Source organism: Dermacentor andersoni, chromosome 2 (assembly GCF_023375885.2).
Source record: "Dermacentor andersoni chromosome 2, qqDerAnde1_hic_scaffold, whole genome shotgun sequence".
In the NCBI taxonomy this organism is placed as follows: Eukaryota; Metazoa; Arthropoda; class Arachnida; order Ixodida; family Ixodidae; genus Dermacentor; species Dermacentor andersoni.
Window position 1 is genome coordinate 53,603,659 of NC_092815.1, and position 24,103 is coordinate 53,627,761.

The 24,103-nt window shown below is 49.7% G+C and overlaps 1 protein-coding gene across 1 annotated transcript in view; it reads right to left on the reverse strand.

Moving 5' to 3' along the window:
• LOC129387813 (uncharacterized) overlaps positions 1 to 21,111 on the reverse strand; it is a 40,985-nt gene extending 19,874 nt beyond the window's left edge. Inside the window, exon 1 of the mRNA XM_055077386.1 lies at positions 20,992 to 21,111. Coding sequence (XP_054933361.1) covers positions 20,992 to 21,111 — 120 coding nt within the window. The remainder of the gene's footprint in view (positions 1 to 20,991) is intronic.
• Positions 21,112 to 24,103: the final 2,992 nt, after the last annotated feature.

A 24,103-nucleotide genomic window follows, 5' to 3' on the forward strand; every position in this document is an offset into this window, starting at 1 on the left:
TCGCAGTTCTTGCCTCCGGAACTGCGCCTTTTAGTTTTCCTCCACAGCTGAAGGGCGGCGGACCATGGGGGAGAGGGAACGTCGACGGGGAGATGGAGACCGACGAGTGTTCAAGCTTCGGGGAACAGGAGATGAAGGAGCGAAGTGCGGAACTGGTGGCGAATAGCGGGACTGGGAGTCAGGAGCATTCCGTTGACATCTCGCAGTATCGGGAGGATACCAACCCCGCCGGCGGCAGAAACGTGCCACGTGGCCAGCAACGCCACACGCGAAGCAGATCGGCCGGTTGTCGTGGGTACGCCACGGATTATCAACAGGGGGCCTCGGTAGCGGTGCACTGTCTTGAGCTGGGCGTAGGGGCTGCGGAGGCGCGCAGAAGCCGCTTCTGGGCAAGTAGTTCGCAGCTGGAGAAGGCGAGGCGTAGAAGGCGCTTGTGGGGGTGTAGTGCGCAACTTCAGGCGGTGGTCTTGGCCTGGCGACGCCGGCAGCGTACGTGAGCGGAACCGGCGCTGAGGGTGGTTGATTAGAGAAAGGTAGTGCGTCGCTGACTTGTTCGTGTATGACGCGTCGGAGTTCCGGGGACAAAGAGGACTCAGACGACTGGGAAGAAGGCAGCAGTGACAGTTGGCGCGCCACTTCTTCGCGAACGAATTGTTTGATTTGGTCGAGGAACGGAGAGTGGGCGGGAGCAGCACTGGAAGTGTCAGTTAAAGCCGAAATCCTGTTGCCGGGCGTGGCAGCTCGGCGCGTAGTAAGCCGTTGTTTGCGGAGCTCATCGTAGCTCTGGCACAGTGTAATGACCTCGTCAATCGTTTGAGGATTCTTCGCCAAAAGCATTTGGAAGGCTTCATCCTCTATGCCCTTCATGACGTTCTTGATCTTTTCAGAGTCGGGCATGGCGGGATTAATGCGCCGGCAGAGGTCAACTACGTCCTCAATGTAGCTTGTGAAGTTTTCACCATTTTGCTGAGCGCGACTACGCAAGCGTTGTTCTGCGCGAAGCTTGCGCACAGCAGGGCGACCGAAGACTTCTTTGAAAGAATGGGTAAATTCTGTCCAGGTGGAAAGGTTGGATTCGTGATTCCGGAACCAGAGATTAGCGACTCCAGAAAGATAGAAGATGACGTTAGTAAGTTTAGCTTTGTCATCCCATTTGTTGTGCGCACTCACGCGATCGTATGACGAGAGCCAATCCTCCACGTCATGGTCGTCGTTGCCGCTGAAGACCGGAGGATCTCGTTGGCGTAGAGCACCGGAGCAGACGACAGGCGATGCCAGGGGAGGATCGGGCTGCGCGGCGTCCTGAGGCATGGCAGAAACGGTAGGGAGCGTCCGGCTGCAGAGTTCCAGGTTTGGGAAGGGCCCAGCACGTCCACCAAATGTCAAGAGGCGTTATAGTTCGATTGCTAAAGCACTCAGATAGCAGAGCACCGCAGCAAGAAAACACACAGCTTCGGCAACACAGGCACAAGGGTTCCAACCACACGTTGTCGTCGTCTTTCTCTAAGCAGTGCCTACTGCTCGTTCTTCTTCAGTACAATATATATATATATATATATATTGACACATGCACTTGCCTATCTTTATCGGGCGGCCAAGTTTCGCCGCCTAAATGGCACGTTTATAGTCCGACGTTATCGGCGCGCGGGCGAGCGTCGCTCGCGCACAGTCACGCTACGTTGGTTGCGCTGCGCCAGCCGAGATGCCATCCCCTCTATACTTCAACGCACGCGCCGTCGGCTGCTATCTTCGGAGCATGCGCAGAACGTTCGCCAAGTCGCGCGCCGTCCGCAAAAACCGTCTGCGGAGTTGCGGAATATGGTCTAGATAGAAAGATGATTGGGTTCCTACAACAAGCTTATACAGATAATGAGGTAGAGATAACATGGGAGGGGGAAACTACAAAGCCAGCTAAAATAAGAAGAGGTCTCAGGCAGGGCTGTCCATTGTCGCCCTTGCTTTTTATGATTTACATGAGCCAAATGGAAAAGAGACTAGAACAGAGCACAATAGGAACCGACTGTTGGGGTCTCGGTGCTGACGCCCGTTATTGCGAATGGGTCGCAAGCCCCAAGGGTAGCGTTGGCCTGGCGGCCTGGGGCACTGGAAGCATCCGAAGGTCCCGGCAAAGCAAGAGTAGACTGGTAACAGAACAACTTGTTTATTCTAACATAGCAAAAGAGCGGCCGGTCAGGTCGACCGAAGTGGAGAGACGGGAGAGCACGTAACTCAACAGAAGAAATCGGAGCCTCTCCTGGCGTCCGTTGCATCCGCGCCGGCATTACCGCGCGTTGTAGGCGAAACGTAACAGACCGCCCCGCCGGGGGAAGGAGATCCCGATGGTCAGGGGACTGCATCCGCTGTCCGGAGGGATGTCGCTCGATGATGCTCATAACCGAAGTCGGGCGTCCTTTGGCGTTTCTTGAGCGCAGCGCACAGAGAAGGCCTCGTTCTCACGTTCAGGTGCACACAGGACACTGCAAAGTGACTTCGGGAGAGTTGACATTTTTGTTCTCGTTTCCGGCAAGCGTTAGAACTACGCCGAAAGTCAACCGCTCAGTCAGCAAGCACGGCACAACCCTCACTAAGCCCTGCCAGGCTCTTTCCCCTTTTATACTGCTGCCTAGTTTCTTACAGTAGTTTAGCAGCACTCAGAACGCGTCCACAAATCGGAAAATTGCACTAGAAAGCACATCATCACTTTGAAACACTACACGAAAGCAATAGGTTAAAAATCCTGCCTCAGGAAGAAAAACATCAGTAACAAGCAATTTTGAGGCTGATTCCCACGTTAGGGGCTTCGACTTAAGCCATCGGCGTTACCGTTGAGACTCCCCTTTTTGTAACGCACCTCAAAGGAATATTGTTGCAAAGCGAGGCTCCAGCGCAGGAGGCGGCCATTTTTGGGAGAGATGGTCTGCAGCCATTGGAGAGGGCAGTGATCCGTCTCAATGATAAACCTCGAGCCAGCTAGGTAACATGACAATTTCTGAACGGCCCACACGATACACGCACACTCTTTCTCGGTGGCGCTATACGCCTGCTCATGACTCGTCAGCTTACGACTAGCATACAGGACGGGGTGTTCTACTTCTCCATTTTCCCGTTGGCACAGTACAACGCCCATGCCTCGCTCACTAGCATCACACTGAACAACGAACCCTTTTGAGTAGTCGGGCGATCGTAGCACAGGCTGGCTTGTTAGGGCGCTCTTTAGGGCGCTAAAAGCTCTTTCCTTTGTCTCATCCCAGACGACTGTTTGCGGTTCTGTCTTTCTTAGAGCATCCGTTAGGGGAGACGCGATATCAGAGTACCTGGGGATGTACCTCTGATAGTAGCCGGCGACACCTAAGAACGACCGAATATCGGTCTTCGTGCGCGGTTGCGGGAAGTCTCGCACAGCGGCCACCTTTATTTCAGAGGGGCGGCGACGACCCCGACCAATCACGTGTCCGAGGTAGACAACCTCGGCCTGTGCTAACTGGCACTTGGGAGCCTTGACTGTCAAGCCCGCATTGCGCAGGCGGGTTAGCACTGCCCGCAAGTGCGCCATATGCTCAGGCCAGGATGCGGAGAATATCGCTACGTCGTCTAGATACGGTAAAGCGAATTCTTGCTGTCCCCGCAACACTTTATCCATGAGGCTTGAAAAGCAGTATGGCGCGTTCTTCAAACCAAAACTCAAAACTTTAGGACGGAATGTCCCCATTGGTGAAATGAACGCCGCATACCTACTAGCCTCTTCTGTAAGTGGAACCTGCCAATAACCCCTGACAAGATCTAGGGTGGAAATAAACTGAGCGCTACTCACTCTCTCAAGGCGCTCCTCGATGTTAGGGATCGGATAAATTTGATCCTTAGTGATGGAATTAAGCCTGCGGTAGTCGACGCAAGGACGAGGTTCCTTGCCCGGTACCTCAACTAAAATCAAAGGGGAGGTATAATCACTCTCACCCGCCTCAATAACACCGAGCTGTAGCATTTTCTTTACCTCAGCCTCCATAATATCGCTCTGGCGGGGTGACACCCGGTACGCCTTGGATCGTACTGGCTCTGGGGAGGTAAGTTCTATGTCATGAGTAAGGACAGAAGTCCTACCAGGCCTCTCAGAGAACAGACCTTGAAACTCTTGTAAGAGCTGGTGTAGTTCGGTTTTCTGCTCAGGCGACAGCGATGCTTTACTTATTAAGTCACTAATGACTTGATCGGTGTCTTTCCTGTTCGTCACTGAGCCTTTCTCATCGTTCAACAACGTCGGCCCCGCAACTACCGCCTTTGCAGCGAGCTCCCGAACCTTCGATCTGGTTAAGGCCTGAACGCTAGCCTCACCAAACAAAAGCCCCTTCTCGCGCAGGAGGTGATCGGACCTGTTCGAAAATAAGTACGGGTACTGGGGGGGCAGCATAGATGACACTGCGGCCTCCGTCTCAAGTGCTCCGAAAGGTCCTTCAATAAGCACTTTTGCTACCGGCAGACACACGCTATGAGCTTCCACTGCTTGCTTGATCCATGCGCACTCGCCCGTGAACATATCGGGTTCTACGTAAGAGGGGTGAACTACATCCATTGTAGCTGCGGAATCGCGAAGCACTCGGCACTCTTTCCCGTTCACGAGGAGGTCTCGCATGTAAGGCTCGAGAAGCTTCATGTTCTCGTCAGTGCTGCATAAAGACAAAAACACGACTTTTGTTTTTGTTTCTGGACACTGCGCCGAAAAGTGACCCGGCTTCTGGCACGTATAACAAACGCGCGCTTGCCTCGTCTCGAACCGCTTTCTGCGTTCGGCTTCGGTTGCCGCCGTCTCCGTACGTTCGGTCGGACTGCTTTCACTTGCATCCGAACTACGTGTGTCCCCCTTTGCTCTCATGGGTGTGAACTTCGGCCTCTCAAACTTGGAGCCAAATTCACCCTTTTGACCGTCCTTAGCTCCGCGAGCCCGACGCGTCACAAACTCCTCGGCTAACTCAGCGGCTCTAGCCACCGTACTAACGTCTGGCCTATCCAAGACCCAGTACCGCACGTTCTCAGGTAACCGACTATAAAACTGTTCTAGCCCGAAACACTGCAGAACTTTCTCGTGGTCACCAAACGCTTTCTCTTCTTTGAGCCACTCCTGCATGTATATGACTCTGTATATGACTCACTTTTGCCTTTCTCATTTTCCCGAAACTTCCGACGGAACCCCTCCGCTGACAGCCGGTACTTTTTTAGCAGACTCGATTTCACTTTGTCGAAATCCTCTGCCTCCTCTCTCTCCAAGCGAGCGACTACGTCGGCCGCCTCGCCGGGTAGCAAAGTGAGCAAGCGCTGTGGCCACGTTTCCCGAGAGAACCCCTGCTTCTCGCACGTTCGCTCAAAGTTAACCAGGAACAAACCAATGTCCTCTCCAAGCTTAAACGGCCGCATCAGGTCAGTCATTTTGAACAATACTCGTTCTCCTGCACCGTGTGCCTGACTTCCATTACGAGCGCGTTCCATCTCTAACTCGAGGCGCTTCATTTCCAAAGCGTGTTGACGGTCGCGCTCTCTTTCTTTCTCTTGTTGCTCTCGTTCTATCTGTTCTTTACGTTCGCGCTCATCTTTCTCTTTCTGTTCTTTAAGCTCACGCTCCTGTCTTTTTGCCGTCTCCCTCTCCTCAATGGTCTCAAGGCATTCCGACAGCTCGTCATCCTCAGCTTCTAACTCAAGAATAGCCCTTAGCAGTTCTGGTTTTCTGAGTTTGTCTGAGACATCCAGACCCAACTCTCTTGCAAGCTCCAGCAATTTCGGTTTGCGCAACGACTTCAAATCCATGGCTGCTCTGAATGCTGCTTTCTCTACTGCCTACTATTGTCTTGCCGCAAACTAACCCGGCAGCAACGACAACCACAATTACCAGCTCTGTTTCTGACACTAACAAAAGCCTGGCAAAACTCAGAAAAAGAAAGTCCCGCACTCACCAAACCTCGCAGCCAAGAATTCAGCGCAGTCGTTCCGCTGCAGGCAACCAGTCATAACACAGGGCTCGTTGCACTGCTCCCGGATGGTCGTTGTGCTGCTCAGCATACATTCAACCGCATCTCTTCGCTGCTGGCCTCCGTTGTCGCGATCTCACCGCTGGCAACCAGCTGTTGGGGTCTCGGTGCTGACGCCCGTTATTGCGAATGGGTCGCAAGCCCCAAGGGTAGCGTTGGCCTGGCGGCCTGGGGCACTGGAAGCATCCGAAGGTCCCGGCAAAGCAAGAGTAGACTGGTAACAGAACAACTTGTTTATTCTAACATAGCAAAAGAGCGGCCGGTCAGGTCGACCGAAGTGGAGAGACGGGAGAGCACGTAACTCAACAGAAGAAATCGGAGCCTCTCCTGGCGTCCGTTGCATCCGCGCCGGCATTACCGCGCGTTGTAGGCGAAACGTAACACGACATAAGCTATATGCTGGAAGGGCAGAAGGTAGCTCAAGTACTAGCCGGACTGATGTATGCAGATGATATTGTACTGCTTGCTGACACCAGAGTAGGACTACACGAATTAATGAGCGTATGTGGAGAGGATGGAGAAAAATTGGGACTTCAATTCAGTAGAGAGAAGTCTAGGATAATAGTATACAATGAAGAAAGGGGGGAACCATTGGAAATACAAAGCACTAAGATTGATCATGTCGAAAAATATAAGTATTTGGGCATATGGCTAAACGAGGGCAAAAAGTACTTGGAAGAACAGGAAAAAATTATGATTGAAAAAGTGAAAAGGAACTCAGCTGTAATGAAACACAAGGCACTATGGAACTATGGCACTATGGAATAGGTACGAGGTGGTTAGGGCGTATGGAAAGGGGTTATGGTACCTGGCCTCACATTCGGAAATTCAGTACTGTGCATGAAATCGAAAGTTCAGGCATGCATGGAAACGAGACAGAGAGGTGTAGGCAGGTTGGCCTTAGGAGCGCACGGGAACACCCCTAATGAGGGAGTGCAGGGGGACATGGGATGGACGTCACTCGAAGGTAGAGAGGCAATAAGTAAGCTAAAATATGAACAGAGACTCCCAGCACTGGAGGAAAAAAGGTGCGCAGGAAAAGTGTACAAATATCTATACATGAAAAGTTTGAACACAAAGTGGACACTCAGAACGAGGAAGCTGAGGAATAGATACCTACAGCCGAGGGAGGGGGTCCAACGTGGTTCTCGTATGGGAAAGGAGGTGAAGGAGACGGAAAGAAAAATGTGGGAAGAAAGAATGCTCGGAAAGCCAGCGCTATCTATGTATAGGTCACAAAAACAGGAGATTAAGAGAGAGCTCTTATTTGATAACTCGCGGGGCAGCTCACTATTATTAGAAGCTAGGACGGGGGTTTTGAGAACGAAAACATACACTGCTAAATTTGAAGACGTGGACATTTTGTGCACAGCTTGCGGAGCCGAAATGGAGACCACAGAGCATATAGTGCTGAGATGCACAGACCTTCGCCCGACTCTGGCAGAGGGAACAGTGGCAGATATGGAAGGGGCATTAGGTTTTCCCGGGGAACGAGGGCAAATAGACGAGCAAATAGTGGCAGTAACGAAGGGGAGGCTAGAGGACTGGTGGAGGAAGTCAAGGGAGAGATAATACCATAATTCGGGGAGATAATGTTTCCTATGATTTTTTAGATAGTTATTTTGGGGGGAGGAGGGGAGTGAAAACTAGTGTAAGGAAAAGAGGACATAAAGAAAGGGGAAAAAGAATAATAGGAGGGGAAGCAAAAGGCTAGGTGGCGCCAGCCGCCGCCCGTTACAAAGGGTGTAGCCGCCATCCATCCATCCATCCACCCACCCATCCATCCATCCACCCACCCACCCACCCATCCATCCATCCATCCATCCATCCATCCATCCATCCATACATCCATCCGTCCGTCCGTCCGTCCGTCCGTCCGTCCGTCCGTCCGTCCGTCCGTCCGTCCATCCATTCGTCCGTCCGTCCGTCCGTCCGTCCGTCCGTCCGTCCGTCCGTCCGTCCGTCCGTCCGTCCGTCCGTCCATCCATCCAGTCGTTTGCATTGGATGCTGCCGGATAGCAGGCATGTGAGCGTGCGTCGTTTTTACGTCGGCGAGTTGCATATTTTCTATTTTGTACTCTGTTTGTGCTCGTGAACAAACTGCAAGAATGCCGGGCTGCTGTTGAGCTCCCAACTGCAAGTCCAACGATGCTGCAGAGCCGCGTGTGCGTGTGCACGTGTTTCCCAATGACCCTGTGCGGCGAGCGGCGTGGACAAGAGCGGTTCCCCGGAAGGATTTTACTCCTACGAAGAACACAGTGGTAAGCTATCACACAGTAGTATATAATATGGCTTATGAGTTGATTCGGGGGCTTTTTATTATAGGAATGTGCGTTTTTCCGGCTGGACGTATCCAGCAACAGCCGAATGGGCTTGCTTGCGTTGTCGGAGCCTGAAACATGCTCATTCTTCTTTCTGTAGTATCGAAAGCCGAACCGAGCCGTTTATGTCTCTGGCGGTATGAAACGTATTTGTACATAATTTTTTTTGTGATTTCAGCTCTGCGAGAAGCATTTTGCGGCAAGCGATTACGTCAAAACATCCAAGTACACAGATATGAAGACGGGGAACGTTATTGAAGTGCCGCTGAGAGTCTTCAGGCTGAAGCCGGATGCGGTACCAAGTGTGTTCCCTAATTGCCCCCAGTACCTTTCGCGGCATCATGCGAGCACTCGGGAGGCTCCGGAGGATAAAGGAAAACGTGTTGAGGAAGAATCACTCCGCATTGCCATGGAAAAATCTCTGGAAGAAAAGCAACAACAAGACCAGCAGAAGAAAGTTACAAGCTTTTCTGACTTTCTTCATGCTCTGCCAAGTTTTAACACTTCGCCGTTTTGGTCTGTGATCAAAATGGAGTCCAAGGTTCTATTCCTGGATTTGACTGTTGATCAGGGCGCCTCCGTACGTTCGTCGGTGGTAGTTTGTGACAACATGTGTGTGGAAGTGTATTATGGGGAAACCCGCATTGTGGAACTTCATGGTGTCAGTAGGCCTGCAGAGTTGCAGGACCTCAGACAACTAAGTGATATCCTTCAACGTGTTGAGTCTCTGCGCACTGCTCATTCTTCCAACAATGACCAGCGGGTTCATCATCTGCTTGCAAATGTGGCGGAGCTGTTGGAAGAGTTAATATGCAATGATCAGCCCCAGCTACACGGATGGCACCTTGAAGTCGTGAAGTTTATAAAATCCCAAGTAGACCTAATCCTCAACAACGCTGCACGCTACTCGTCAGACCTTCTGGTATTTGCAAGCCTCCTTTACACCATTTGACCGTATGCGTATAAATTCCTCAGAAGTTCACTGAAGGTAAAGTTGCCTCATCCAGAGACAATAAGACGTCTCTGCTCTGCTCAACAAGCTAGCCCAGCCATAGAACAGCAAGGCTCCTGTTTTCTGTCATATGCTAAGAAGGTTGCTACCACATTGAAAGAACATGAAAATATAGTAACTTTAATGATGGACGAAATCCACATTCAGTCATACTTTGATTTTAAAGCTGGGTCAGTAGTAGGTGCAGCAGTCAACACTGCAAGTCCGGCAAGAACAGCGTATGTCTTTATGACTCAGAGTCTGCTTTCAAATAACAAAGATGTTGTGCATATTTTGCCAGTGGCTACAATTGATGCAAAATGCTTGCATGATTTTCTGCAAATGCTAGTCGTCAAGCTTGAAGATACAGGATTTAAAGTAATTGCCATCATCTCTGACAATAATTCCATCAACAGAAAGACAATGTCGCTGTTTTCAGACCCTCCGGGACTAAAGATAGCTTATCAGCATCCAGCTGAGAAATCACAACCTTTGTTTTTTATCATAGACTCTGTTCACGTGTTGGAATGTGTGAGAAATAACTGGTTAAATCAACGCAATGCAGGAAGGTGCATGTACTTCCCAGACCAGACCAAGCCCAGAATCTTGGCAGCATCATTTAACACTTTATGTGAGCTGCATGAGTCCGAACAGAATGAGCTTTTGAAGATTGCTCCGACATTCTCATTAAAGGCATTGAATCCTTCAAACATGGAGAGGCAAAATGTAAAGTTGGCATTGAGAATATTCAATTCATCAACTGTCGCAGCACTTCATAATACCAACATTCAGCATGCTGATGGCACGCCTCAGTATATCAACATGGTGCTAACATGGTGGAATGTTGTTAATGTTAAAACCCCCCAAAAGGGCCAGCGGCTTTCAGACGACCTGCAAAAACCCATAACGTCGACATCTTGTCCCCAGTTAGAGTTTTTGGGGAAAATGATGCAGTGGCTCAACTACTGAGAAAGTTTGAAGCATGATGCAGGACATTTGACAAAATAAACACACTCTGCTTTATGTCACACAACTCATGCGCTCCATGAGATCACTATCTACTGCCTTGAAGAACTTGGTATGCAGTATGTTTTGGTAGGCAAATTTCAGACAGATTCGCTAGAGGATCGCTTTGGTCGGTACCGTCAGTTGTCTGGTGCCCACTATCATGTGTCAATTAAGCAGATTTACGAGTCCGAGACAAAGCTGCGGCTACAGAAAGTGCTCGAATTACCAGACATTGACATGGTGTGTGATGTTCCTGTCATTAGTTCCAACTCACTGCTGAGCCAGTTTGATGTCACAGTTAGCGACAGCGATATTGAGAAGAAAGTGGCAAGGCTGCCAGCTGTGACATATGCTGCCGGTTACTGCGCACATGCAGCTGTAAAGAAACTGTTGTGTCCGTCGTGCAAAGAAAATCTGGTAATGGATGATGCAGAGATAAATGTTGCTAGAAATGTCCTTATTACGAGCATGACCAGAGGTGGGCTGAAGTTCCCACGCGAACTTGTTGTGAATGCTGTCCTTACCACAGAAATAGTGCTGGACATGCTTAGGAGTCCACGCTTCGCCAAACAGTTCTTTGCACTTCTTAAGCAGAAAGAAGTACTAGTGGCTCTTGCGTATGGCATCCTCAGTGATAATGATGACCTGGATGTTTGTGTTATTGGGCATGCTCCTCAACAAGTCATGCATTATATTTTGAGTGCAGCAGCAAACCCCTTTTTAAACAACTTGTGCAAAGCAGCAAACAACAAGTTAGTAAACGACAAGTTGTCGGCCACAAAGGCAAAGCGAAAACTTGAAACTGTTAGAAGTTGAGGTGTAATTTATGCAGTTTTGCTTCCACAGTATAGTTTGTAAAAAAATACCTTTTTCTTTCATCAATGTCAAATAAAATGCCCTTCATCCTACCTTCATTCTGAAGAAGGCTTCTGATGCTCTAATCTCTTTCTGTTCTGTGTCGTGAAAATTTGTGCTTGCCTGAATTTCCTTGCTTGAAGCAATAGTGTGTGCCGAAGCAGTAAAGTGTATTCGCAGAAAATTTACTCAACCAACTTTTTTTTTCCTGACACCGACTTGCATCGCATTTATGTGCACTTTTAACAATAATGTGTTCTTGTACAAAGAAGAGACTGTCAAGCTGTGTATAATAAAGGATCCTGTATTGCTGTAAGCAGAAATGAGTTTGTGTCATTTTATGAATGTCGATTTCTTCCACTTTGAACTCTTGACATTTTTCTTTCATGTAATGTCAAATTTTGCCATTTTTATAATGTCCCTGATAGGGCATTTGAAAGTAAATAAAGCATCGAAGTGTTAAATATAATACAATCATGGCGGTAGATTGAAAAGTGAATAGCTTATAACTACACCACATAAGTTGATGCCCAACAGTGATGATAAAATTTTAGATTAGTCGCTTCCAATCAGTCAGAAAACGGTTTCTTACATGTGTAAGCATGCAAAACGCCTCCTAAAGGCACGAGGCTACAAACTGTGGCGATTTTTCCCGGCCAAGCTTCGTACATAACTGCAGACGCAGCATATAAGTCAGTTCCTACTCGTAACAAGAGCGAGCGAATTTAATTTTATTTCACGGCAACGCGCCACTACGCGGAGAGAACGCGCGTAGTGAAGCCCACTTCCAGGACGATCTGACCTGGGTGACGTCACGCCGCCATGTGGGGGCCTTCAGTCTTCTAGGTGGTGTTGCTCCGAAGCGCGAATGGCTCAGGAGCCATGTCGGCACCGGGCCCACCGGGGCGCGTCGGAAGCCGCCGGTTACGTTCGCTGCGCCGCTGCGTCCGACTATAGGGAACCAGCGCTGGATAGGCGGCGCGTCGAAAAGAGTGCGTTGCACGCCGCTCTGGCGACGAAACGCGGCATATTACAGCCCCTCTACCAGACGACACGTCCGCGACCGTTTCATAGTTCGCGCATATGGTTTGCATGTTTCCGTTTTCGCGCCGCTTCAAGTGGACAGTTTTCGTAAAGAAGCTAGCGCCATCAAGTGAAGAAATGAAGAAAAGTCTTTTTAATCTTTATATATTTTTCCCAGTGTGTCGCGGCGAGCACGTGCGTTTATTTAACGGTTGCGCCATGTGCCGTTCCCATGCTTGTGTGGCAGCCTGCCTCGCAAATCTAGCAGCTACGGCGCCGGTCTTGCTGCGCTGTGGTTTCGGAAGTATTAGTTGGCCTGAAGACATTCCACACTTCTCTGGCTAGACATAAGAAATTCTGATGTTACTTCGCCACAGCAGTCAATAGAGAAGAAAGCTTTATCGCATCAGCTGACTCGGGGAAGCAAAGGTTTGAGTGCTGCGCTGCTTGATCCGTAACAACCTGGCTACATTTAGCACTTAGTACATAAATTTACCGGATGCATCTCAGCGCCGAGTCCTCATCCGCATGCGCATTTTTAAAAACACATAGGCGGCTTAGTCGCGCGTGCACCGGCAGTATGCGCACACAACTCGTATTACAAGGCAGCTTCCGTGCCACATAATTCTTGGTAATGAATGGAAACTATTACCTTTCGTATCATTCGCTTGGTGTGGTGGCATTGGAAGGAGCCTGGCGGTGGTATTGCGAAGCAAAATGGTTCGTACACATGCCGGATGGTGCATGCTATTGCTCCTTTTGTTTCCGACGAAATGACGACTGCAGATTCTGCTGTTTGGTACTGGCTGCCACGGCTGACCGTCTTCACTATCGAATAAACCAGGCACACACGCGAAATTACATTTAGAAACCAGCCCGACACCGCTTGACAGGGCGACAAGACGGGAACTTTCTCCGCTCGCCTGACTGCTTGGATCCAACGCCGCCTCCGTGCTTGTTCGTAGGGTTTAGATGAAAAGACGCAGAAGGATACTCCTCCCCCATTCCGACGTAGTTGTGACACTTGTATACGCAACAGTACCGTCGGCGTCCTTTTGTTTTCCTTCGACTTTCAGTGCACGGAACGCCGCTACCAGCAGCAATTTTTTTTCCGCGGGAGCAGCTGCAGTCTGCGCGTTCTGACCGCCAGGGTGGCGCTGCAGGCGTCGTGCAAACTCCAGCGCTGGTTCTCCTGACGTGGCGTAGCGCGCGCGGCGCGGGCGTTACGTCGGACTATAAACGGCCCTTAACATATTTTATCGCACAGCGTGGGACGCGCCTGCGTGTATCGGAAGTTTCTGGAATGTTGTCGATGCTTCTATCCACTGTCTGTTGTCGCCGAACCTTGTGGTGTCTGATTTCATCGCGTGACGGGAATGGTGTAGAACTTTGTGGAAGACACGCGGGTCCCAGCGATGAATCGGGAACATTCGACGACTGCTGCCCACGCGCTTGACCGACGTCGGCGAGCAAGCCGACCCGCTTCACCGACTGATCAGATTTTGACGATCGCTGACTGTGTTCGCCGCTATCGTTGCGCTTTAAGTGTAACCTGTTTTTGCGGGCACAGGTTCGCCCAACAAAAGTTAATTTCATCTTTCACAGTATTGCTACTGTGTTCTTCCCACGTCACTCCACGTGACATCTGGTGGAGGTGCGGGGTACGACTGCGCCAGGGCCCTGTAACGCCGCAATCCCGTCGTCCGGCGCTGCCGCCGCCAGAACGCCCACCCGTTGCCCAGCGCATCTGCGCGAGGAAAACGGACATTTGGCGAGCCCCCGACCACCGCCCGCTCTGCTATCACTGCCGAGAAGCCGGCCATGTGTATCGTAGATGCCCATACCGCGACTTGGGACTGAGAGGGTTCGCAGTCAACGCGCCGCTTCCACAGCTTGAGGAGCGCCCACGTGACATCGCCGACTACCTAGCCGCCGCTCAGCCGCAACGATGACCATACGCTGGACCAGCCCGGGGCCGGTCCGTCAGCCCATATCCGGAAAACTAAAAGCAGCAACCGATGGAGGTGCGGTTGCTGTTCGTCGAACTGACGAAGATCCTCCGCCGCCGACGAAGACGCCGAAAAGACTATCTCGACGACATAACAACGACGACACACCGCCGTCCCGACGAAGACTGGCAGCAAAGAACACGCTTATGAAAGACGACCTGACGACGCGACGTTCCAGCCAGAGGTCAACGCGACGCAGCCGTGATACGACGCCAAGACCTAACTGCAACGCAATACAAAGAACCACCGACCTCGACGTGCTTCTCGACGGCCACGCAGTCACTGCCTTAGTCGACACAGGGGCCGATTACTCCGTCATGAGTGGGCACATCGCCGCCCAGTTGAAGAAGGTTAAGACTGCATGGGAGGGCCCCCAAATTCGGACCGCTGGAGGACACCTCATTACGCCGACTGGAATATGCACGGCAAGAATTACCGTTCATGACCGGACTTACCCTACCACATTTGTTACCCTCCAACAGCGTTCACGAGACGTCATTCTTGGCATGGACCTCCTGAACCAACACGGCGCAATCATCGACTTGAAGTCGAAATCGATAACGCTGTCGCAAGACCAAGCGATACCACCGGAGAGCTCTCGCAGTCACCACGCCTTGAGTGCGCTCGAAGATCTAGTGAGCATCCCGCCGCGCTCCAGCATTGTTATTTCCGTCGGCACCGAAACACCCGCTGACGTAGAGGGCGTCATCGAGGGCGACCAGCATTATACTACTCGACCGCGAAATTTGCGTCGCAAGAGGGATCGCTCGACACCACGGAGGAAAACCAGAAGTGATACTAACCAACTTCAGCCAAGAGTTCAAGCACATCAGCAAGGGCACGACAATTGCGTACATCGAGGAAATTCTGGAAACGAGCAATGCCTTTGTCCTCTCCGATTCTGCCGCATCTACCTCGCCGACCATAGTCCCCGAACCAGACGTCGACGTAAATCTAAGTCTCCCCATGAACAAACAGCAACAGCTCAGAAGTCTTCTCCGACGACACAAAGACTGCTTTTTGGCGTCATCGAGGATTCGACAAACACCAGTTGCAAAGCATCGCATCATAACCAAAGAGTGCGCTCGACCACTCCGCCAGAGCCCTTACCGAGTTTCGACGCGAGAACATGCAGCTATTAGGAAACAAGTCGACGAAATGTTGCGCGACGACATCATCCAGCCGTCGAAAAGCCTGTGTGTATCTCCTGTAGTCCTGGTGAAGAAAAAGAACGGAACCCTACGTTTCTGCGTCGATTATCGTCGACTGAACAAGATCACAAAGAAGGACGCAGACCCCCTTCCACGGATAGACGACGCATTGGATCGGCTCTGCAACGCTAAATACTTTTTGTCGATGGACCTCAAGTCTGGCTCTTGGCAAATAGAAGTCGACGAGAGAGATCGCGAAAAGACCACCTTCATCACGCCAGACGGCCTCTACGAGTTCAAGGTCATGCCATTCGGGCTGTGCTCTGCGCTTGCAACGTTTCAGCGCGTCATGGACAAGGTGTTATCAGGATTGAAGTTGCAGACGCATCTTCTATACTTGCATGACGTCGTTGTCGTTGCCGGAAATTTCGATGTCCACCTTAGGTGGCTTGCGACAGCATTAGAGGCCATAAAATCATCAGGGCTCACTCTGAAGCCGGAAAAGTGCCGCTTCGCTTACGATGAGCTTCTATTCCTAGGCCACGTCATCAGCAAATCCGGACAAGGCCCGCCCCGCAGAAAACAGCTGCCATCGCAAAGCTCCCGCAGCCCACCGACAAGAAGGCAGTGCGTAGATTCCTACTACAGGCGCTTTGTCAAGGACTTTTCACGCATCGTTGAGCCGCTAACGCATCTAACCAAATCTGATGTCGAGTTCAAGTGGCAAACGCCGCAGGCCGACGCATGCAGTCGGCACCGGTACTTGCACATTTCGACGAAGACGCCGATACCGAAATCCACACTGACGCCAGTAGCCTAGGCCACGGTGCCGTCTTAGTCCAGAAGGAAGACAGCCATGAATGGGTCATATCTTATGCTAGCCGGTCTCTGTCAAAAGCGGAAGGCAATTATTCTACGACTGAAAAGGAATTCCTCGCAATCATTTCAGCTACAGCAAAATGCCGCCCTTACCTATATGGCAGGCCATTCAAAGTCGTCAGCGACCATCACGCGTTGTGTGGGTTAGCTAACTTAAAGGACCCTTCAGGACGGCTGGCGCGGTGGAGCCTCAGACTGCAAGAATATGACGTAACGGTAACATACAAGTCCGGAAGAAAACACTGTGACGCCGACTGCTTATCACGCGCCTTAATCGATCCCCCTCCGCCAGACGACGAGGACGACGACGCCGTCCTTCGAATCATAAGCGCGGAAGACTTCACTAAACAGCAACGAGCAGACCCGGAGCTAAAAGGCCTCGTCGAGTATTTGAAAGGGCACACCGACGTTGTCCCTAGGGCATTTAAGCGCGGATTGTCTTCGTTCACGCTTCAAAACAACTTACACGTGAAGAAGAACTTCTCACCAGTCCGCGCCAACTACCTTCTTGTTGTTCCGTCGGCGCTGCGTCTAGAAGTACTGCAAGCCCTACATGACGACCCGACCGTTGGGCACCTCGGTTTCTCCCGGACGCTATCGATGATACAAAAAAGGTATTACTGGCCGCGCCTAAACGCCGATGTGGGCCGTTACGTCAAGACATGCCGAGGCTGTCAGCGACGCAAGACACCACCGACAAGGCCAGCGGGATTACTACAGCCGATCAAGCCTCCTTACCGACATATTCAGCAGATCGGGAGGCACTTGTTCGGACCGTTTCCGACATCAGCTTCCGGAAATAAGCGGATCGTCGTGGCGACGGACTATCTCACCCGCTTCGCTCAAACTAAAGCTCTACCGAAAGGCAGTGCAGCCGAAGTGGCGAACTTTTTCGTCGAGAACATTTTGCTGCGACGTGGTGCTCCAGAAGTCTTCATCACCGACAGAGGAACGGCTTTTACAGCAGAGCTCACCCAAGCCATACTGCAATACAGCCAGACATGCCACAGGAGCACAACTGCCTACCACCCGCAGACGAATGGTCTCACGCAGCGCCTGAACAAGACCCTCGCCGACATGCTAGCAATGTACGTCGACGTCGAGCACAAGACGTGGGACGCGGTCCTGCCGTACGTAACCTTTGCATACAACACGGCGGTGCAAGAAACAACACAGATGGCGCCGTTTAAGCTGGTTTACGGCAGGAACCCGACGACGACGCTCGACGCCATGCTGCCGCACGTGACTGATGAAGAGAATGTAGACGTCGCTAGCTATCTCCAGCGCACCGAAGAAGCCCGACAGCTCGCCCGCCTACGGATCAAGAACCAGCAGCGTACCGACAGCCGACACTACAACCTCCGACGACGCTTCGTCGAGTACCAGCCCGATGACCTTGCTTGGGTTTGGACCCCGATACGCCGACGAGGACTCTGAGAAACTACTTCTACGCTATTTCGGACCCTACAAGGTCATTCAACGTATTGCCGCACTGGACTACGATGTCTTGCCAGACGGCATTTCGCATTCACAGCGGCGCCGCGGACGACCTGAAGTTGTCCACGTGGCGCGTCTTAAATCCTTAAACCCTTTTACGCACGCTGACGAACTTCCTTGTTTTGTTGTTTCTTTGCTACGGGTATTTTTCTTTATTACTTTCGTTTGTTTGCAGCATCCAGTCGATGCTTTCTTTTAAGATGGGGGGTATTGAAACATGCACTTGCCTACCTTTATCGGGCGGCCACGTTTCGCCGCCTAACAAATGTTATCACACCGCGCGCGATGCGCCTGCATGTATCGGAAGTTTCTGGAATGTTGTCGATGCTTCTATCCACTGTCTGTTGTCGCCGAACCTTGTGGTATCTGATTTCATCGCGTGACGCGAATGGTGTAGAACTTTGTGGAAGACACGCGGGTCCCAGCGATTAGTCTGGAACATTCAACGACTGCTGTATAAAAGCCGATGCCCTTCACCCGCTGATCAGATTTTGACGATAGCCGACTGTGTTCGCCGCTATCGTTGTGCTTTAAGTAAGTGTAGCCTGTTTTTGTGGGCACAGGTTCGCCCAATAAAAGTTAGTTTTGTCTTTCACAGTATTGCTACTGTGTTCTTCACACGTCGCTCCACGTGGCAATATATATATATATATATATATATTCTGGGGTTCTGACTCGTCAAATCCATGACATGGCTATGAGGCACGCCGTGGTGCAGCATTCATTTTGATCCCGTGGGGATCTTTAACGCGCACTCAATGCAAGGTAGCACAGGGGTGGTTTTTGCATATCGCCCCTATCGAAATGCAACCACCGTGACCATGATTTGAACTCGTGACCTCGGGCTTAGCAGCACAAGCCACAGCCACTACGCCACAATGGTGGGGGTAGTCATTTTAGCAATCAGCGCGCAAGAGTGCAGTTAGCTTACCTTATGACAAGGAAAAATACATACGAACGAGAAGAACCGAGGAAACCATTTTCATTATTCACACCAATGTGAATCCAAGAGAATACTAGTTCAAGTAACGCACACTGGTAATTATTTGTCACTTTAATTGAAGTCTAGACGTAACAACGTAAAGGAAAACGTAAGTAGACCAAAAAGACAACTTGCGACCGGTGGGCACCGAACCCACATCCTCCACATTAGGCGTGTGATTCTCTACCACTGAGCATCGCCCGAGTAATCGCAGAGAATCGCAAGCGCAATGCGGTGGCTGTTATTCAATTATTATTCATACATTCTCCAGTTTTGCGGCTCTGCAGTTGCTTGCTTTCTCCGCAGCCCTGGCTGTCAGCTTCCGTCCTCAACGAACGAGCCCCCGACGGCGTGTAAATTACACCTAAACGCTTCAACGTCACACGAACTGCGTCGCTTTGCGTTCTATTCTTAGCCGTGAGCACCATGTGCGCCGCCTAAATCATCGCAACTTCTGCACCTAATTAATCACTTCTAATTGTGCAAGATCCTTTTGAAGACGGATGTGGAATGGGCAGGGTTTCAACTGGGAGTGTACAAAGTTTCATTCCGACTCATATGACTTGTCTCCAGCAATAGTTTACAACTTGCAACGCCACTTCAATGCTATACGAGGCCGCTGGCTACGCATCTATGCATCTATGACCGCTTCAGTAATCATTCATGCACGTGCAGAGTACGTCAGACGTTTATGAAAGCATCTTCAATTTCCACACACTATATGGTGTGTCCCGGCTAAAGTTAGCCAATGCCTTCAATGAATAAAAAATATTTTTAAAACATGGTGCAAGATACGAACTTAAGACCTACGGTATTCGGCCCAACCCAACGCCGTAGGCGACCCAACGCCGTAGGTCTAATAATTGCATCTTGCACAATGTTTCTGTAACATGTTGTTTTAGTTAAACAGCTTGCCTGACATTGTCTGGGACACACGGTAGACTATACGATATGCTCACCATCACAATTACTCGATATGTGGCAATCTTTGGAACTTACAGGCGCTGCGGTGGGGATGACAGATATGGTGCGAAACTCCCATGCACTGCTAACGTAGCAAAGTTGGCCACAACCCTGACCGAAGCGCAAAGCACACGCATCATGCAGAGAAGGTGCTACATAGTGCTGAGTCAATAAAGAACAAGGTGAAGCACGTTTCCAGAGATGATATTCTGCGTTGATCCCTTTCAGGGGTACAGTAGCTTTCGCAAGATTTAAAAAGAAACAATAAATTCTGCTGTTGCACGAGCAACGATCACAATCTAATTAAGAGGCACGCCGGGGTTTGACCACCTATGGTTAATTAACGTACATCCAATTCACGTTACACGAGCGTTCTTGCATTCCAGCCATTTAACGCGACCGCCATAGTCGGGGTCGAACCCGCAACTACACTAGGTTTCACGAAAGGGTAGTGCCCGAGTAAATCTCAGCAAAATTCTTGTCGAACCATTGAGCATTCAAATATTCTTATATACTACAATGCGGGATTGAAAGCGCAGCAATGGATAAATGATTCTTGCAATGTGCTCCTTTTGAAATTGACCAGAACATCTAGTAAGAGCAATGGCATGTCCGCTAAGCGACACAAACAGCACGACTGTACGACAGTGCAAAACCAATTTTGCGGACGTCTTTCGCGCGTTTTCTTCCGTCTTGACAAGGAGACAGATATTTTTTTTTCATGTTTGCTTCACTCCTTCGCACTATTCAGCTGTTGCGAAGACAGGAGGAGGATTATGGCAGCGCATGGGCTCGTCAGAGGCCTGTTCAATTTGATCAATCGTGATGCCTGTCTGGTGTTCCCAAACATCATTGTGACAAGAGGTAAAGCTGGTTTCCTATCTTCCTGTCTTCAACCAGTGCTGCCGTTCGGCCTTGTTGGTTTGTCATAATAACAACGTAACGCGCTGGAGCAGACGAGGACAGTAACCACGTGTCGTGTCCTCCTCTATTGTCCCTGTCTGCTCCAGCACTTTACATCACTTTCACATATAAAGCGCTCCGCAAAAAAAAAGAGAAAGAAACGAGCGAGAATGCACCGGCAGAAACGAAGTCAAACAGACAAAGCAGGCGCTGCAAATCAATAAGCTCCGTCGAGTATGCATGCCTTGGTCTCCCGCCTAATTCTAAGAGCCAACGCTCACTGGGCAGCCCTTCAAGTTGAGAGCAATAAACGCCACTGGAAAAAATTCCTGGTGACTGCATTAACAGTGCCAACGTCACCATGAAGCGCCGCCAAGCGCTTCGAGAATGCTCACCCAGTCGTTAGAAACGTAGAACCTTCGCGGAGTCCTGCTAGGCGGTGAGTTCAGGCTTTCCGGGGACGTGGGTGACCCAGATACGACATCTTGAGTTGGATACAGCACTGGAACGGCCATGGCGTCGCAGTTTTTGTTGTCCTTGCAACCTATGGCTCATACCCACTGCATACGGCGCGTGTTTCTGCGGTGACTGCCTGAGAATCTTAGAGAGAGAGAGAGAGGGTTGTTTATTATTAAGAAACATATGTGATTTGAGATAAAGCAATTTTCGCTGAGGAAGCTTCACAGTTGTTGCAGGCGTCCAATATTGCGCTATACTTTGGAATAGGATCTTTAGACAACATTGTTGCTAATTGACTATTTATGGCCCAAAGGGTCACGATATTGAGGAAGTGAAGTCATCCAGTACTAAATCATAACCTTGTTTATAGAAGCTCTCCCTATCCCCATTAAAAAAAATAAGACGGACTAAACGTGCGCCGTGAAAGCAATTGCTGTTCCAGTTAACAGTTCTCACACGGCGTTTTTCAATCATCGTATTAACTGGAACAGCCATGAACGTTCTCTGCACACTTTGCGTTCTCATTCGTCGAAACTTGTGCACGACGCGGAGTCTCTGACGAAAGGTTATGCTTTGAGTACTAGCCGACTTCAATTCTGCGACGACCACATTCCCCATGAAACGATATTAAGCTTAAATGCGGCGGTGTGGCTGAACCAAGCAACGTGTCCAGGGGGAAGCGTGAGAGAGGAGCCCAGCTGTAGTACGCGCCCCATATATGACGCGATACCACGGTGGCAATACATTGCGTCGCTGAATTGCTTCACGGCTAACCGCATTAACGTCGACGCTCATCGTGACGTGGGTTCTGGCGCAATTTGCTTAACTGTCTCACAGCCTAGGAAATCCACAGCAAGGTTAGGTGCTTAACATGGGTGCAGCTGATTTGCTTATGCCAGCGCAAAGGAGTAAAAACGTTCCACTAGCTTGACTGGCAAGTTGTTCGACTTTACATTTTCAGCAATAAATTACACAGTAAGCTGCCATAATTAGCGCTGCATAGGTCGGCAATCACACAATAAACTGCTTTTAGTGGTTTGGATATAATTTCGCCAGGGCTTATTTTCTGGATGTCTCTAGGCTGCGTGAACTCTAGGAAAATGGACACGCCGTTAATTCCTACGTACTTAGACCTGTTTCCAGGAGTCCAAGAGGCGCCTCTGTTCGAGTGAGAAACAATAGGGATACACAGCAGCCTAACTGCTCAGCTAAGATTTCAGTTTAATGGAACGGAAAGTTGGGGTAGTTGGTTTACACTGAGCATGGCCTTAAGTGCACGAAGATGTAGCGCTTGGTGTATATCTTCCTTCTACGTTCTTGTGTTTCGTCAAGTTAGCGCGGCTCGAAACCATGCTTAAAATCTCAGATACACAGGCAAGGGATATTATTCCTGGCCGCCATTGTGCTTTGCTCTGTTTTAAGTCATTCGACACATTGTTTTCGTTTCCTGCGAGCTGCAGTACTAATTATTTCTAAAAAGCACTACATAACGCCACAAACATCCGCGAGCATTTCACAGCAATTTGCAGTATATACTTCTACATATCTGTGTCATTTGTTTTTCTCTTTCGTTAAAAATTTCCGTGCAAGCCCTACCACCCAGTCACTGGTCACTGGTCTGCGAGCCTCATGTGCCGCGCATTTACTACTTTCTGCGTTTATTATAAATATAAAACCTGTGCCGTCGCCCTCTCATTTCGTGCTACATCTGCTGATAATAGAGAAAGCATGAATATTTGTAACGCAGAAGATTTGTGTTGCTTCGCTGCCCGTGTTCTGCAGCAGAAGCCGCAGTACCATTAGGTCCCCGAAATCAATGAAAGCGAAGTTATCTTCGCTATTTATTGGCTTCGGTGCTCTAGTGGCTCGATCTCAAAGGTTGCATTCGTTTCTTTTCTCTACTACAACCATGTCGCCTATGGTCCACTGTTACCGCAGAGCAACTAATCCCTTCCATGACTGTTTAAGAATTAAATAACAACAATAATAATTGCTACTACTAACAATGTTGCGGCTAATAGCGTTACTGCTACTGGTACTAATAATATTATTGATAATATTATTAATGCAATAATAGGAAGAACCAAACAACAATGAAAACATTACGTCGCATCCAACGCATCGTGATGCGAATGTTTCGCTGAATTAATAGAAAGCTTCTATATGTTACATATGTCGGGGAACACCTCTCGATTTTATGCAGATTGACGGTAGAATACACATCCTGTGGCTTACTTAGCGCGATTGTTTTTCGTTGTATGGATGGATGAATGCTATGAGCGTCCCCTTTTGAAACGGGGTGGTGGTTGAGCCACGAAGCTCTTGTTGTTATATTGCCTAATTTCCTACCTATGCTAAAAAAGAAATAAGAAAAGGAAAAAAACCCTCCATGAATTTCAATATCCAAACTTTCTGAACCCCTATTCTGAACTTTGTTTTTGTACGCTTCCGTCGTTTGTCGTTTGCCTACTTCCACCAATCTTTCTATCGCACCTTACTAATCTCTACTGCGAACATGTTTCCTTTCCCCCTGCTCTCGCTGAACCCAGGGGCTTCATGGAGGCCAGGAGTCCCCAAATCGACCGCTGGACAGATATCTTCACATTTTAATAGAACATGCTGCTGCGTTGACGATTATAATGATGATGATGCTGATGATGACCTCGATGAGTTTGGCGCATACCCACTCACAGGGATTGGCCAAGAGTTGGGCGGACTTTACTTATGTGTTCAGGTAATGAATTTTTCTTAGCTTTGCCGCAGCAAACACGTGCTTCTTCTTTTTGTTGTGTCTCGCTTTCTAAGCCTGTGTCCTAAAACATCCTGATCTCGCTTCAAAAAGTAAAGAGCGTCCCTTTGAGTTATCATAAATTGTTTCTTTCCTGATTTCGTTTTTTCCTCTTATGTAGTTACTCATAGCAGGTTTTGTTTCCGTCGCCGCCACCCTTGAGATTATGTCGACCTCTCTGATTTCCCGCTTGACGTTCTTTGTTGCCATCTTGCTCACCATACAGGTCGTATATTTGTTGGTAAGTTTCCCAGTTTTTT